At 45.8% G+C, this 17052-nt stretch overlaps 3 protein-coding genes across 3 annotated transcripts; 2 read left to right on the forward strand and 1 right to left on the reverse strand.

Annotated features, from left to right (window-relative positions):
- The first annotated feature begins 11511 nt into the window (after positions 1–11511).
- On the forward strand, positions 11512–12171 carry LOC149346583 (speckle-type POZ protein-like B). Its single transcript, XM_089541382.1, has one exon. The coding sequence runs from the start codon at positions 11512–11514 to the stop codon at positions 12169–12171; it is 660 nt and encodes a 219-aa protein (XP_089397508.1).
- A 63-nt stretch (positions 12172–12234) lies between these two features.
- LOC149346584 (speckle-type POZ protein-like) lies at positions 12235–12558 on the forward strand. The gene has a single exon (XM_089541383.1). The coding sequence runs from the start codon at positions 12235–12237 to the stop codon at positions 12556–12558; it is 324 nt and encodes a 107-aa protein (XP_089397509.1).
- Positions 12559–15684: 3126 nt separating this feature from the next.
- On the reverse strand, positions 15685–16512 carry LOC149346585 (ubiquitin-conjugating enzyme E2 Z-like). The gene has a single exon (XM_089541384.1). The coding sequence runs from the start codon at positions 16510–16512 to the stop codon at positions 15685–15687; it is 828 nt and encodes a 275-aa protein (XP_089397510.1).
- Between the last annotated feature and the right edge of the window lie 540 nt (positions 16513–17052).

The raw sequence follows: 17052 nt of genomic DNA on the forward strand, positions 1-17052 counted from the left end.
TCACTCAGGCTGTTTTGTGCTATAAACACAGGCATAAAAAGCAACGAATTAGAGTTTTTCATGAGATCGAGCTGCACTCTTCCTTCACCCTTACACCGCTGTGAACTTCACGCTGGCATTTTTGCTTGTCCTGCAATGCATGGCAGAGAAGAGTAGTATATGGGTGAGTGCATGCAGGCAGCCTTTAAAGGCCCTCATGGTATCGCGATTACCAGCCCTTTGCCTAATTCAGCACACTGAGAATTTTTTTTACATGTAACTTACAGCACTTCCTGCGCCCCGATAATGAAATAAGGCTGTTTATTTATTTATTTATTTATTTATTTATTTATTTATTTATTTATTTATTTATTTATTTATTTATTTATTTATTTATTTATTTATTTATTTATTTATTTATTTATTTATTTATTTATTTATTTATTTATTTATTTATTTATTTGTGATACCCTCAGGGTACAGAGTACATTTCAGATGGGAAGGGCAGTTGATAACAAGAAAAATAAACAAAGCACAATTCATACAAAACTATAGAACAACTGAGGCAGGATAAAAAGAAGTGAGCAAAATTAACACGGAACAGATTAATAAAATAGTTTAAGAACAATACTAGTACGTGGAGTACACAACACTACAATAAAATATAAAAGCGATCATTATGTAATCAGAGTGGTAAGTATTCTTCTAAATTGAGTTGAATCAGGGATGCTAGTTAATGATGCGGGTAGGGAATTCTATTCTTTAGAGGTTAGCGGAAAATATGATTGCGCACATGTCACTGTTTTACAATGAGTCACTGTGACCTTGTGTTGATGATCACGACGGTGAGAAATGAACGGTGCTGGTTGAATCCATCGAGAGCGAAGTTGAAAATTGGAGTAGAAAATCTTATGGAATAGGCAGATGCGGAAGTGCTTACGGCGGGTAGCTAGGGGCAGGAGGTTTAAATACCTTTTCATTTGGGTGACGCTAGATGTACGATGGTAATTGCCTAAAATGAATCTAGTTGCACGATTCTGGACAGTTTCCAGAACCTGTGTCAGTGAAACCTGTCCAGGGTTCCATATGGACGAAGCGTATTCCATTTGCGGTCGTACGTAAGTCGTGTATAATAATGATTTTAACGAAGATGGAGCAAGTGTAAAATTTCTTCGAAGATAACCAAGCGTTTTGTTTGCTTTAGATGCTATATGTTCTATATGAAGTATGGGTGTTAGTTCTATAACTAACACCCAGGACAGGGTGTTAGTTATATGTATGCCAAGATACCGGCACGATCTTACGCTTTCAAGGGGATGACTGTGAAGAAAATAAGGAGGACAAGTAGTAGTTGAACGTGAAACTCTCATAGATTTACATTTTTTAATATTAAGTTCCATTTCCCAATTATGACACCAGTCTAGTATGTTATTAAGATCGACCTGGACAGAGCGAATATCGGAATCGTTAGTTATTTTACGGTAAATCACGCAGTCGTCGGCAAACAAACAAATCCTAGAGTTAACAGTAGCAGGCAGATAATTAATATAAATCAGGAACAGTAAAGGGCCAAAGACAGATCCTTGAGGAACCCCAGAACCAACTGGCACGGTAGGAGAATTAGTGTCATTAGCATGCACAAACTGAAGGCGAGAAAAAAGAAACGCGCGAATCCAGTTCAGAACAGAAGGGTCAATATTTAGAATGCTGAGTTTATATAGAAGTAATGAATGGTTAACTTTATCGAATGCCTTAGCGAAGTCGAGAAATATGCAGTCTGTGGAAAACGCGGAGTCTAAGTAGAAGTGCAGATCATTAGTAAAGGAAAGTAATTGAGTTTCACAGGAGAAACCTTTCCGAAAGCCATGCTCAGTCAGAGAAAAGAAGCTATTATCTTCAAGAAAATTAACAAGGTGAGTGAAAATTATATGTTCCATTATTTTGCACGGTATTGATGTAAGAGAGATGGGTTGATAGTTAGACGGGTTCTGTTTGTCACCGGCTTTATGTACAGGTATGACCTTAGCAGTTTTCCAGTCCTCGGGTAGTACGCCATCATGGTACGACTGTGAGAATATGCTTTCGAAAATGATAGAGGTATATTAAACAGTATTCCGAAGAAATTTGCTATTAATGCCATCGATTCCGCTAGAAGATGTTTGTTTGAAATAATTAATGATCGGTATAATGCCATGAGAGTCAAACACAATTGGATCCATACAGTAGTAGTTACACGATTGGAGTTTCGGATAGTGGCGAACAAGGGATGAGGAAGAAAATGACTGGACAAAAGAGTCATTTAGTGAAGTGGCACAAAGATGATCCGGAATGGGATTTCCAGTTGCTGAAAGTAATGACACTTTGTCGTTAGTGCTAGGTTTTATTATGCTCCAGAAGCGTTAAGGATTAGACTTTAAGATGTTCGGGAAGGTTACATTAAAAACAGAAAATTTAGTAGTCTTTAGTGCACGGGAATAGGCCAAGGCAGCTGATTTATATGCAGTCCATCGCTCAGGTTTTAATGAATACCTAGCAATTTGAAAAAGTCTTTTCTTTTTGTTAGAAAGGCGGTTTAAATATCGATTATACCATGGAGCTTGGTTATTCGAGTAGACGAGTAGTAGTATTGGCAGGGGCGGTCACATTTTCATCCGCATTTTTCTAGCGACGTAGTTTGGTTTTTCTCTTGTTTTTGGTCCCTGCAGTACCGCAGGGAAACATTGTAAAAATTACCAGCCCTGTCAGGATTTCTTTATTCACTAAAATTAAACGCGCACTACCTCTGTAGTCGTGATCGGTATATCCAGCCTTTCTTTTGTCTTTTAATACATCAACTGTTTCATATGTTTCAGTCCTTCCTGTAGACGATAAAGAAATAGTTCTTGCAATAATTATCAGCGAAAACAGTAGAGCAGAATGGTTTGAACATTGTCACGGACAGTCCGTCATATATAGTTCCTCCTCCCTAGGAGGTCTACCATGTTCTGAGAGAAAAAAAGAACGAGCGTGAGATGAAAAAAAAAACAAGCAAAAAAGAAGGAAGCATGCCTTTTTCATCACGGTTTCGAAGAAAAAGTTGCAAGTGTTTAACAGGCGAATTTAATTGCACATTATGCCGAGAAAGAGAATGAGGAATTCACCTCACTCCGTGATGCATCTGCTCCTTTTTTCTTTTCCGCTGTGCTGACGCGGCGAGAGCAGCGCAGCGCCTAAAACCACTATGCGAAAACCAGCCCCCCAAGACCACTACAAAACGCTATCATGACCTGTGAAAAAAAAGTGACTGGGGTTCAACATGGCTAGAGCCTAGTTATACTGCGAAAGCTTTGTTAAAAATGTTGTCCACCCAAGCAGCACAGGTAACTGGCCTAATATTGAAAAGGCATGATTTCAGTGTAGTCCTCTGTACATACAGTTTTGCCAAATCATTATCAATACTGGGCCAATGACCTGCGTTGCTTGGGCACTGTCCGAAATCAAATGTCAAGGTCAAGTTCACATACCCAGTTTTCATACTCATATGACCACGTGGTCATACTGCCATAGCTTGGGCCACACCACCACGCCGTTAAGTTAGGTTTGACCTTGTGAGGCATTGAATGTCATTGTAGACATGGTGCCCAGTGTCTCAAAACAAATGTCAAGGTCAAGGTCCAGGGCCAAGGTCAGAGGTGAAAGTCAGGTAACCAGTAGTCATAGTCTTATGATCACTTGGCCCTACTATCATAGTATGGGCCATATCACCACACCGTTAAGTTCGGTTTGACCTTGTGAGGCATTGAATGTCATTGTAGACATGGTGCCCAGTGTCCCAAAACAAATGTCAAGGTCAAGGTCCAGGGCCAAGGTCAGAGGTGAAAGTCAGGTACCCAGTAGTCATAGTCTTATGATCACTTGGCCCTACTATCATAGTATGGGCCATACCACCACGCAGTTATGTTCGGTCTGACCTTGTCAGGCAATGAAGGTAATTGTCTCACTCACATCGAAATCAAAAATTGTACCCTGAGTAGCAAAGCTCACGCTCTAAAACGGCGGCACAGTGCCTTCGAATGAAAGCAGTGATTACGTCTCCAAGAGAAAAAAAAAACATGAAAGCCAACTCCCAAGGTGCCGAGATAACTGCGCAAATCGATTACGAGCCGTGTTGCTCAGTTCCCAGGCGCCCGCTAGGCACTATCGATGTCGTGGTTTATTTGGTTGTTATTTTCTCCAATCGCATCTACCTTGCGGTTTTATTTCTTTCGTTCCGCGTAGCTCATCACTGCTTTCCGTTCTTTCTCGCAGAAACAAAGAGAAAAAAAGAACAAAAAACACTGAGTGGTTTTCTTATTACTTTCACCACCACATTCGCATCCGTGGCCTTTCCGCCCCTGCTTCGATGCTTGTAGCGGTACCGTTCTAAACGGTGTGGTGTCTCTGACTGCTCGCAGCGTTCGAAGCACCAAGAGCCGCTCGAATCGGAGCTGACGTGGAGCAGGTGCAGCCGCTTGGCAAGCGGAAATAAATTGGGCACCTTCTTTATATACTTTGTTCCTGAAACGCACGATGCAAAAGAGCAGCATCCTTCAGGTGGTTGTGGTTTGTGGTGAAGTGATAGAGCTGGGTTTGGCAAAAAGATAAACATCGCCGTGGAATGCCAGAACAAGCCAGCACTTGGGCCTAGGGGGCAGCAAAGCTAGAGAAAACTATCAATTGATTGTAAGAAAAAACAGGCACAGACGCATTGAACGACTGAAGCGAGGAACTGAGTGAACAAGATACGCTCCTATAATGAGGTTTTTACCTTTGATGTTTTTGCGTTTAGTCGCATGCTATTGCCTGAAAGTTGCACCGATAAACTTTGCTCTCATGCGAGGGTGGAGGAAGGGGGGGGGGGGGGTACGACAGGTAAGCAAATTTGTTGGCCCATAGCTAGGGTATTGGGCTGGCGTGGTGAGTAGTGACTTGATGCTGGCCATTCTGGACGGCAGCTGGCTTTCCCATTGTGACTTTGAATTTGATTGCACATGAGATTCTGGAGATTTTAGTTGGAGTGCTCGCCGATGGATGGCTTTCCTGAAAGGTCAAAGCGACGGGCGGGGGTGGGGAGTAGGATCGAGCGTGAAGATGACCGGGTGGTTTGGGCCATCAAGGCCGGCGTTTACGCAGCATGGCAGTCGCGGCGCTTACGGAATAAAATAAATTCCTGCAGCTTCATCTTCACGGGTTACATGTGGGTCTTACTTCACACAATTTCTTGAACGGCGCAGAACTCCAGAACTGTACGGGCGGATGCGACTTGCTGGTTGTTTAGAAGATCAGAGGAAGAGGAGCAGAAAGCAAACAGTAGCACTTTGGCATTTTTAATAAACTATTGTGTGGGGATGTATTATCATGTTTTGTTCCAATGGCACTGCTACTTTTTTTTTTCCGCCAACAAGTGCGGTGATGACAATTAGGGTTTACGTGTGGGTTGCTTGTTTAAAACCCAGCTGGTTTTTAGGTAACGGAGCTAAACTGGATCTCAAAAAAAATTGGCATTAACGGACAATTACCATGCACCCAGATTCTCTCACATCATGAATGGCAGTTCACCTATATTCCTCAAGAGAAAGGTATACAACTGTGTATTACCGGTACTCATCTACGGAGCAGAAATGTGGATGCTAACGAAAAGGGTTCCCCCTAAGTTACGGACAGCGGAGCGAGCTATGGAAAGAAAAATTGTAGGTGCAACGTTAAGAGACCGGAAGCGGGCAGAGTTGGTGATGGAACAAACACGTGCTAATGGCATCATAGTCGGAACCAAGGCAAAGAAATATGCTTGGGCAGGGCATATAATGTGAATGCAAGATAAGCTGGTCCTTAAGACTAAAGGAGTGGATTCCATGAGAAGGCAAGCGTAGCAGGTGGGCGGCAGAAAGTTTGGTGGACGGATGAGGTTAAAAAGTTTGCGGGGATACGGTGGCAGCAACTGGCAAAGGACAGGGTCAATTGGAGAAACAAAGGAGAAGCTTTGCCGTGCAGTGGGCATAGTCAGTCTGATGACGATGACCATGCACCCTTATCCTTACTGATCCTGCAGTGTGCCCAGGCAGTTAAATGCTGACAACGGCTCTAGAGCTTCATCAGCGGCAAGACCACGTCAACCGCTGTGTGTCAACGTCAAAACCCTGTGCACATTCAAGAATTCACTAGGGCCCCACTGCAGTTCACTAATCCATGAGAAAATTATTTCCCGTTCGCTAAAACCCTCACCCTCCCACTCGATTTATGCACAAGGCGGCCAGCCGAAAAATAAGGCACGATGAACGATTGACAGGAGGTGATTTTAATGGCCACTGGCCTAGCGCGATCGCTCCGTTCTTGTTGTTGTTGATAGCCTTTGAAAATATGGCACATACCCCCACAGGGACATCGGCTAAGAATCGGTAGACAAAGGCTGCTATTCACCTGTACATACTAAAGGCAAAAGAAAAGCACAAGGGAGAGCAACACCGAAGTAGACTACCACAAGGAGGGCAGAAAGCGATGATGATGATGATGTTGCCCTCAGGCTTAATGGCGCATACCCACGGAGGGGGATTGGCCAGTGTGCGGGGGAGTGCCACACCACTGCCAGCTTCGTCTTCTGCGTCACAATATTAGCTCTGCAAGCAGCCGCCCTGCTTAAGTGTAACGTGTGAGGAAAGGAAAGGCCATAAGAATACCCAGTGTTTCAGCAAAAACCTTCAGAAATTGCTATATATGTGGGGGAAGAAATAAAAACAAAATATTCGCACTCTACTAACCACTCTTGTAGCACAGTTAAGCGGCTGAACTGTATTATCAAGCACCAGGCTAGCCCATAGCATGCCTAAGCTTTGAAAGTGCCGGTAATACAGGTCGGCTGCATGATGGGGCTACTACAGTGGTTAGCTGTGTGGTGTTATTTTTCAGGAACACAATCTCGGCCTTTAAGGACGTCAGTAAGCTTTAAAATCTTGCTAAAAGCTAGTTCATTGACTAAGTTCCTGATGTCTTTCTTTGCCCCAGCCTTCGTCTCTTTGCGCTGTTACTTTCTAAGATAGTTCATATGTTAATAAAAAAACACGTCATATAGAGATCACAATTGAAAATGTTTTCTGGAAACCATTCTTCGCTAGATGTGCAGTTCTTTTATCTTCTCTATTCTAGACTCCCATAGTAGCGGTTCTCGCTATTTGGACTAAGACTCACCGAAGCTCGTATAAGGTTGAAACATATTCATGAGTGCCACAGGACGCCGCGCTGCACAGTTGTTTCCCGCCAATATATTTCATTACTCACTCTCTCAAAACATAATCAAGCAGCTTCCAATGTAATGACAGCTTTGTCATTATGAACCTCAGAAAGCCTGAAACAAAGAACTTCGTATTATCTTTGGAAACAAAGACGTTCCGGAAACGAGAAATCCTGTCTTTGTTGTCGCGACGAACAAAGACTACAATGAAGAGCAGCAGGAGCATCGCGATACAACACGGTAAGCACCACTCCATCACGCCTTGCTTTCAGGATGCCTTCAACGTGCTCGAGAAAGAGCGTTCACAGAGGTCTTGTTTCTTGTTCTGGGGTACAGGCCGTGCACACTCAAAGGACATCCTTGCTCTGGGAAGCCTTTCAAAAGTGTGCTACGTGCCCCATCGCTGTACACAGGTGCACGGATTTGTTGCCGTTATAATGACCCCCATTTCCTGCAACTGCTAAATGCATCCTAGAATGACCAAAACATGCTCCTAGAATGGCAAAAAGAAGTTGAAAACTATGATGCCCCCTGGTAGTCACAACGTCGCAGACAAAAGATCGGAAGACTAACGAGGCACAGATAGGAATTCTTTATTGAGCGGACTTTGCGCCCACAAAGAACTGAAGAATTTAGAGGCGGCGATAGCAACAGGCGTCTTCGGTTGTCATGAAGAATAAATTTCCCGCCAGCCTCAGTCACGTTCAGTGTAAAGTGGACGAAAAACTCCCATAATAAGGCGCCGAAGGCACCTAGAATAAGCTGGCACATTACAGAAGCAGCAGCGCGGTGTTACGATAACTCAAGCCAAATCTGGCAACATCTGGTTTCAGGAAGAATGTGATAAATCGGCGTGCAGCGGCCCTGGGAAAAAGAAAAAAAGAACATTCAGAATCTTTGTGTGCATACTTTTTTAAAAGAGGTATTTTACAGCTAGCTCTGAAGATAAGCACTGGTGGCAGCCAAGCAGCCTAAGACGACAAGCTCATGGTCTCCTTTTCATTCAAAACCGAAATAACGAAGCCATAACTACACTACTCTCCGTTAAACTTTCCTCTGAAGGGGTTACCTTCCTCTGTAGCAGCATATAAAAAGCAGCTATCAAAAAACGCAGAAGCATACAGTAATCACATGTATACGCTCCCAGAAAAGTTACCGCAAGCTGCCGCTTTGCCGGAGTGCAGCCTTACTTCTGTAGTTTATAAAAACTACGAAGAAAAAAACAGTGAGCAAGATGTTGACAGCGAACAGCCGGCTTTCACTTGCAACTGGGAAAGCAGGCATGGTGCCACTGATCTCGGCAGAAATGTGTGGATATCCTACCACGAAAAGACCCCCTCTCTCTTGGAGTTCAAGCCGATGCAAAAAAAAAAAAGAACTGTACGCTTGAAGTGCTTGAGCGGCACGGAATACGCCTCTGCTGTTGGGAAGTTTTCAAGCACCGAGCGGGAGACGCTAGAGGGCAGCATTGAGCTCCTTCCTTGGTTCCCGTCTCCCGTGTTAACAAAAAAACACGCAGTTTTCTCTGTCGTTGTTGCAGGTCGGCGCCAGTTGTCGTCTAGTGTTTCTTGGGCGCTCAGACGTTTATTTTTCCTGGTCCCTTTAACGTCCGCATCTCGCCCGGCTCTTCTCTATCAGACGCATTCACTTAAAGAGAACTCGAAGCCGGGTCAGTGAAACGTGAACTTCAAGCAAATCTTTCGCGTGCAAGCCGGCTCTATCTTTTGCGGATAATGGGTAGGTGAGCGTTTGTGTGCGTGCGGGCGTGCGCGTGCGTGCGCGTGCGCGCGTGTGTGTGTGTTGGCCGGCGAAAAGCTTCCTTGGTAGTATTTGGTGTACAAACAAAAAAATGGCTGAGGCTTAGCTAAGGTTAAGCCTAGTCAGATGCGAAGCATATTGATAGCTAGGCTTGGTAATACATGGCTTTCCTTGGTTGAATACTTGGTCATTTTAATACAACCGCTAGAAGCCTTCGTCGTGGGGGAAGACAACGGCATGGCTACAGCGGAACGCCGACTAACCCCGAGACGCGCGTTGGGTGAGCGCCTGGATTGCCACGGAAGCCGCGTCCGCCTGCCCGGTGGAGCGAGCGTTTCACCTACACCGAGTGTGAACGCGCGTTCGAAATGCGCGGAAGTGTGACGTCACCATACCACGTGATTCACACGGCGTGCAACCGCAGCGACGGCACATGTTGGAGCCCCGTCTGTCATCTGTCGTGACGTCATTGTGTCACGTGGTGTGACGTCACCATACCACGTGGTATGCATGGCGTGCAACCGCAGCGACGGCACAAGTTGTAGCCCCGTCTCTCATCTGTCGTGACGTCATTGTGTCACGTGGTGTGACGTCATCATACCTCGTGGTCTGCACGGCGTGCAACCGCAGCGACGGCACGAGTTGGAGCCCCGTCTCTCATCTGTCGTGACGTCATTGTGTCACGTGGTGTGCACGGCGTGTAACCGTCACGAAGGGCTTGGGTTACCTATTGTAATATGCTTCGCATAAAAACAAGTGCTTTCTAGTTGATAGAAAGCTCTTCCGAACTTTTCTCGACGCAATTCTTGTTCGCGGTTCAATGTTTCCTGTTTTTTTAGCCGGATACATTGCTGCATCTTCACGCTAGTCATCGATTTTTTTCTGAGTTTCTATGGTGGTTTTGGAGCCACTTCTCCCTCGAGTAATGCAATGGCTGAGCGAAGAGATACGTACAACTTTATTGTGTGTCCGTAATCCTGCCTTTGTCTTTTTTTTATGAGTGCCCATTCATCGCAGTGTGTCGTAATGTTTCCTGAGGTAATGTTGACATGCTTTGATGTACACGGAAGTTCCTTGACGTACCTTGAAGTACGTTGACGTTATTGGGAAATGGGGACACAATCCGTTCATCTACGCGTGTCATGCGAGTAAACAGAAATCAGTATGAAGGGCAGGGGATGGCGGCGCCAGTACGAGTAGAGAATGTTGATGTGCTATCCGCCTTTTGCACGACGCATGAAGCGGTTCTCATGTGTATTCAACGCACACTGGGTGCAGGAAGAACGCCTGCCTGCAATTTCCTCTACGAAACTTCCTCTTTTTTACTGAACGTGCGGGCCGCCGCCGGGAATTCTATTCTAGCGAGCCTGTAATGCTCTGCGACTTCTCAGTAGGCTCTGGGACTTTGGTTCTTACTATCCCTTTCTAGAGATGTGTAAGGAGAAAGAGGCGGTTTACAATGGGCAAATGATGGAAGGTGAGAATGCTTATCATATAGTCAACCTTCCCCCGGAATATATTTAGTTGCTGGGTTGTCATTGACATATCAATTTTAATAAGACTGGAATATTGAAGAACCCACGACCAGGTATATTTTCACGACTAAAAGAAGAAGGAATGATATTTCGTTGCGCGTGCTACTGCAAAAACCCTCTAGGCACCCCTCTTCTTGGCCGATCCCCCTGGGTGGGTATGCGCCATTCTAGAAGGTGAACAACAACGACAAGTGTGCCGGAAGCTTCCGGGGATGAGTCACCCAGGCGAGATATTTGCGGCGCGTTTCAGGGATCTGCTCCAGGCTCAAGCTGCTTATCCCCATGCAGCGCCGGTGAGTGTCTTCTGCATCGCACTGCCACGAAGCACTTCTCCATGGAAGATTATGGGTGCGTTCCAATTCTCTACACGTCCGACAAGACGTCTAGTGTGACGTCTAGGAAGCCGTCTACATGTCTACATATTGGAACGTGTCTACTTCACGCGCCACCTTGCGGCATATAAACTGAACTAACATTTGGGAATAGTTGCACTCCTATGTTCTTAAAAATTCTTAATAAAACAAGTTAAAAACGCGCTGTTAGTAGTTTGCTAGTACTTATTTTATTTTTTCTGCAATAATGGTGCGTTCATCGCTACCGCTTCAGCAGACGATCTCACCTGCATAGCAGACGATCTCATACGCACGATTTCCTCTCGCTCAATTCACAAATATAATCGTAGGTCCACAAAGACGGCTTTATTTGCCACCAGTTCCTATAAAAATCAACTTAACGGAATGACTGACACTTCAAAGATGGTGCGTCTCCGGGCTCCAGTGCCCGCCAAGAGCACGGCTCACTCAGCTCTGACTGCACCAACTGCTCCGCCATCTTTAGACAGGAAGTTAGCCTGCATCGATGTGGACTTCGGCGAAGCAGTCTTCTTGGACGGCTTCGTGAAAATTGGAACGAGTCTCAAAATGGCCGCTGTCCGGCAAGACGTCTAAGTAGACGTCTACTTGGGAGTATTGGAACGCACCCTGACAAAACGACCTGATGGCCAAGAAGAAGATCGCGACATCTTCTTTCGTGTGGTCAATCGAAAATTTTTCCTACTGCTGGCAACGGCCCGGACAAGAAATAGTAAGCTCTAAATTCCATTCGCACGGGTCATGGTACCTCGCGTTTCAGACTGGTGGAGAGAACAACCACACAGATTGTGAATGTCAGTCCTTGTCTTTTTACCTGCATTACGAGGACAGCAAGAAAGTGAGTGCGGAGGTAACGTTGTGCGCCGTCGATGTGACTAATAATGATGCCCTCAAGAGGAGCACCATGGTAATAACATTTACCAGTGGTGCAGGAAGCCGTGGACTCTTGGGTGCCACAACGAAAAGCATTCTGCAAAGTCAAGCTGCGCAGCTTTCGCCTGAAGACACACTCACGATCCGCTATGACCTGACCCTAACCGACTACGCCTTCGCGCACACAGGTCGCCAAAGAACCAGCGTCAGTGTCGCTGACTGCCGTCTCTCGGAAGACCTGGGCCAGCTTCTGGATAGTGGCAGCTGCAGTGACGTTACTGTGAATGTAGGCGATGGCGCATGTCGTGTGCACAAGGCGATACTGGCATACCACTCTCCAGTTTTCGAGCTATGTTCGAGTATGATAAGCTCGAAAATCTGCAAGGCAAAACTATTTGTGGTAGAAATTTAGCGCGAGGTGTCTGGAGAACTGCTCCGCTTCATTAACACTGGACGATCGCGAAACGTCGACAATATGGCGGACGCGTTCATGGTAGCGGCCGACAAGTACGGCTTGCAGAGCCTTCGGGACACGTGCGAAGACGCCCCCATACGAAAGCTCAACTCCGAGAGTGCGGTGTCAAGTCTGATTGTCGCCGACAAGCTGAACGCTACCATTCTCCGGCAAAATGCCCTGAAATTTATTTGTGCCAACCTGGGCGAAGTGATGAAAACAACTGGATGGAGACCACTAGTGGAGGAGAACCTAGACCTAGCGTTGGATGTCTTCATCACTGCGCTTCCTGAATGCTGCATCGACAACATCGAGCCTCCTGCTAAGAGAAGGAGGCCTTCGTAGACGGCGAGGAAACACTGCCTCAGTCTTATAGTGCTCCCCGTAGAGAAGACTTCGAACCACCTCGGAGAAGCAAAGCTGTGTTTCTTGGCTTTTGTTTTTCTGGTAAAGGCATTTATCCCGGTTCCCGAATCATAGGCGTCGGCCTTTGCGATGAGCCTTTGTGTCTCAGCGGTTAGAAAGTACTGGGAAACGGAGGTCGCTGCGGACGCCACCTTACACTAAATCGGTCATCGTCTTAAATTGCAAGCTGCTTCTTTTGTGGACGAAAGTCTAACCGGGCGCTGTGAAATGTATAAATGTGTAATTAAAATAACCTAAGAACTGCTCGCTCCCGCAGCGGCTGTTGAATACAAGCCATCACCGAACCACTGATAGCTTTGCTCGGAAAACATTCACAATGATTTTCTATGCGTGAACTTCCACATCTGATTCCATGCCACCAAACATAACAGATATGCTCCTATAACATATAACAGATAGCCTCCTGTATTATCTTCGTAGTTCCTCTTATATGAAATAAAAGGAGTTTGGCAGCTTTAGGAATACGCTGCAACCATTTGCGTGTGAATGCTTATTCACTGTATCCACATCACGTACCCTGGCTAATATGCATGTGTACCCCATTAGCTATACGAGCATGCGTCCAAGCAGATATATTCATGCTCCTCCGTTTCTTTTTTTGTACGCATGTACGAATTTGGCGACATATGTACAGAGTAATTTCGACCACCTATATATCTTTCACGCGCACTGACATTCCAGAGCAAGCGGGCGCCTTTTGCGTTCCGCCTCCATTGAAACGCGGCCGCCGCGGTCGGGATCGAACCCGGGTACTGCGGCTCAGTAGCCGAGCGCCCTAACAACTGAGCCACTACAGCGGACCGGAGCCCTCCACTACGACAGATCTTTCTTCCTTTCTTCTCATTCCGTCCTTTATCCCTTCCGTTCCGGCGCGGTTCTGGTGTCCATGCACCGCTATGCGAGACAGATACTGCAGCATGTCCTTTCCACGAAAAAAAAAAAAACAATTTTCCAATGTAGAGATTATTTCTTTTCTCACATACATTTACTTCATGTTTTGATTTTCTCGCCAAATTTTTTTTTATGCCACTATCTCCTTTTTGCTGCAACTCACATCGACAAGTTGAATACATCGCTTCCTGCTTTCGCTTCAGCGTTACTAATCGGCGAACGAAAAGCCATCTCTCTCGTGAAGACAGCGTCTCCGTTTGTGACGGTTTCCTCGGATGGTCAACAAGTGTTACATGCAAGTTTAAAAAGAAATTCACATGTTCACAAACTGAAGGGCAGCAAACTTAGATGAAGAACTAACTGCCTACTTCGCCGCCGATCCTATGGGTCAGCATGAAATGATTGCAGCCAGAGTTACTCATTTTACGTCATGCCGTAATTGCCGATAGCCGCACTCTTTGCATCATTCTCAGTCATGCTGTAGAGTTTGTGTTTATCGTAGCACTCGTTCAATGTAATACTCTGGCCTTAACGACGCGTTCGGCTGCTTATTCGTGTTCGCGTGCGCTCAAATACAGTAACCGTCGCCGAACAGACGAACGCCTCGGCTCCATTGTGTCGCGCTGTAGTTCAAAATTCTGCACGGCCTCGCAGCGCAAAGTCAAAGCGCTTCAGTACACTTCTCTGAGAAACTAACGCTGATCCACACTGCAAGAGGCCTAGGCTCACCACCCTGATCTACACAGCGTCGACGCCGTGAAGATTCTGGGTTTCAAGCTGAAGAGCCTGAATAGCCTGGCCTAGGGTGTCGCCATAATTGTGTGACCAAATCTGGAACGACGCTCTCGTCGAAACAGGATTAACCCAGCCTGCTCCTGCACAATGCCGCCAACCTCTGTTCTTTACGCCAGTTGACCCAGAGGGCTCATTCCCCACTGGCCGCGGAGAAACAAACCAAGGGGACAGTAAAACATTTGACCGAAGATATATTAGGAGGAAAAAAATTGCGAAGCTCATACAGCGGCTTGAAGTGAGAACTGTATAATACCCTTATTCTAATCTCCATCTTTTGTACGGCTGATTGTATGAAGCGCTCCGCGAATGGATAAAATAGCGAATGAGGCTTTCGCGCTCGTTTGAAACGTAATGCATTGATAGACGAGACATTAAGAAGTGTCGCGCACATTGTCACCGGATATAGACTGATCTGGTGGCAATATTTGTTGCTATTCGACTTCTGAGGCTTCTAACGGCGCTGCAGTAATTGACAGTCTCGATACTACCCCACTTCTCATTCTGCTATGTTCTCAAAAAAATTTGGACGTTGCCGAAGTTCCGTAGCCTCTGAGGCGAACAGCGACTTAAGAATTGGTTATTTTTGCTGATCGCCCCATATGTACAATAAATCATACAAATGCTATATCTTTTCATATTCACAATGACGAAACGATTTTGTAAGTGTATTTTTTTTATTTCGAAGATGTGGATAATGTCCTTGCGACAGCAAGGCGCAGACTCAGAGGCATCACAGCTGCCCTATTGGGAGGTGCTGCACTCCACAACCGCTTCCAGAACTTCTCCGAATGATTGAGCGCCTCGTTTCTCTCGTTAAGAAAAGTTATATCATGGGCTCTAGAAGAACCAATGTCTTCATACATGCTAGAATCCTATCCTTGTGCATGTACCGCATGCTACTGTTCATATAATTGTGGCCCCTTGGAAGACCACAGTGCTAAACCATAAAAACGTATTTGGGACATAATCTACCGTAAACTAAATTTTCAGACTTTTTTTAAAATGTTATAAAAAACAACTGCTTACTGACCACTGGAGAGCTAAACTAAAGGCACTCTCGGCATTCATGTTTACGGAGGGAGAACATCACGCGGGTCGTCAAATTGCCTTTTTCTTATCTTCGGTGCAAATAAGTAAGAATTGAGAGCATTCGCCAAAGCCTAATACGAAAAAAAATAAAGTCTAGGAACACAGCGCCATGATGATGTGATTACAGCGAAAAGTTGATTGTAAAAGGCTGCTCACTGTCGTATTTTTTCTAACTCGTATTGGTCAATATTGCATTTAGTCTCTGTTGTGGGACAGCATGCAAGATGTCTCGACTTCAGTCACTGGTACCCAATATGCCGCGTAAAAATCTCAATCTCCTGCCTGCACAAGGTCGCTGTCACGGTGGTTGTCAGTACTTGTAATCGTTCCCTCCACTTGCTCTCGTAATTTCTGCAGTCGGGCCAGCAGCTTTGGGTATTCATAGGTGCCCATGGTTGCACCCAAATATGACTTCATTTCAGAGCCACTCACAGGCAGCCTGCTTTTAACCAAATCTTCATACTTGCTGTAAAACTCGAGAAACTTCTCCAACACAACGTTCTTGAAAGAAGCCGGGTACATGGAATCATCCTTAAGATACTCTTCTACTGCGTCACACACGAGTACTTTGATTGTCTCGTGCTCTACGTAACCCCTGTGGCGGATCACTGCATGCTCGCGCTTGGCATTCTCGATACCGCAATCCTTGTTAAGAGCGCCTTGGAGGGCGAGGAGCACAGTGCTGACGGTGCAGGCCGGGTTCCAGCAGTGTCCGCGGTAAATGCCAAGCATTTTCAGGCAAACTAATCCGGCGTCGTTGATGCGAGCGTTGAACTGCACCCCCTGCGAGCCTGGCGTAGACAGGTGCACTCGTGGTGGCACAGTTGGGTAGTCGCGGGTATACTTGAACACAAAATGGAAGAACCCTCCTTCATACGGCGTGTCTGGTGGACCGATCACGAGAGCGTGGATCACGGAGCCGTCGTCGTTGTCAGGGGCAGTGAATACTCCCGGCATAGGTTTCGCTTTCATGGTCGCTAGCTCTTGTTTCACTCTCAGAAGACACATAGGGGACGGCGCTTCATTTCTAAACTTTGTGGGGTCCGGCGAGCTTGCCTGCGAGCCGTTGTCACCAGCCGCACCTTGTACTTCCGACATTGCCGCGTATCCCGATCATAAAGCCAAGTGAGGGAAATAGATGTTCTCAAAAGCCGGCACCGCAGTAGTCAACCGTTGACCTCGTTTTCATCGCTTCTATCATGGTTACATGGGCCATGATGATGATGATGATGATGATGTCCTCAGTCTTGATGCCACATAGTCACGCCGGGGGATTGGCCAGTGACCATGACTTGGAAGTATTTTTGGTGATGAAGATCACACTATTTACTTAAATGTAAGTGGGTTTTGTTTCAGCATATTTGCTAAGTTGTTATTAGGCGTCATTTTTTATTCACAAAACGGTCAATTTAAACACAGAGAAGCTTCGATCAAAATTTAACCCTTCCGAGACATCACCGTGAGCACAAGCGCTCCAGAAGTTCTGCTGAACTCTAATGTGTATAGATATTGTACAAAAGACGATCGTAAGATATCCGTTTCTATCTTCGCTTGAGCTTCAAAGTCTACCTGTCTGTTATTTGTGCAGAACCCGCTCGTAAACGGCTCTGAATGGCTGCAGTAAGAGGATGCCCTGAT

The sequence above is a fragment of the Amblyomma mixtum genome, chromosome 4, assembly GCF_055824585.1.
Source record: "Amblyomma mixtum isolate Tamu chromosome 4, ASM5582458v1, whole genome shotgun sequence".
Lineage (NCBI taxonomy): Eukaryota > Metazoa > Arthropoda > Arachnida > Ixodida > Ixodidae > Amblyomma > Amblyomma mixtum.

Bases quoted from the DNA above. Each gene is read 5' to 3' on its own strand.
- LOC149346584 (XM_089541383.1), top strand. From the start codon at position 12,235: ATGGCGGACGCGTTCATGGTAGCGGCCGACAAGTACGGCTTGCAGAGC.
- LOC149346583 (XM_089541382.1), top strand. From the start codon at position 11,512: ATGGCCAAGAAGAAGATCGCGACATCTTCTTTCGTGTGGTCAATCGAA.
- LOC149346585 (XM_089541384.1), bottom strand. From the start codon at position 16,512: ATGTCGGAAGTACAAGGTGCGGCTGGTGACAACGGCTCGCAGGCAAGC.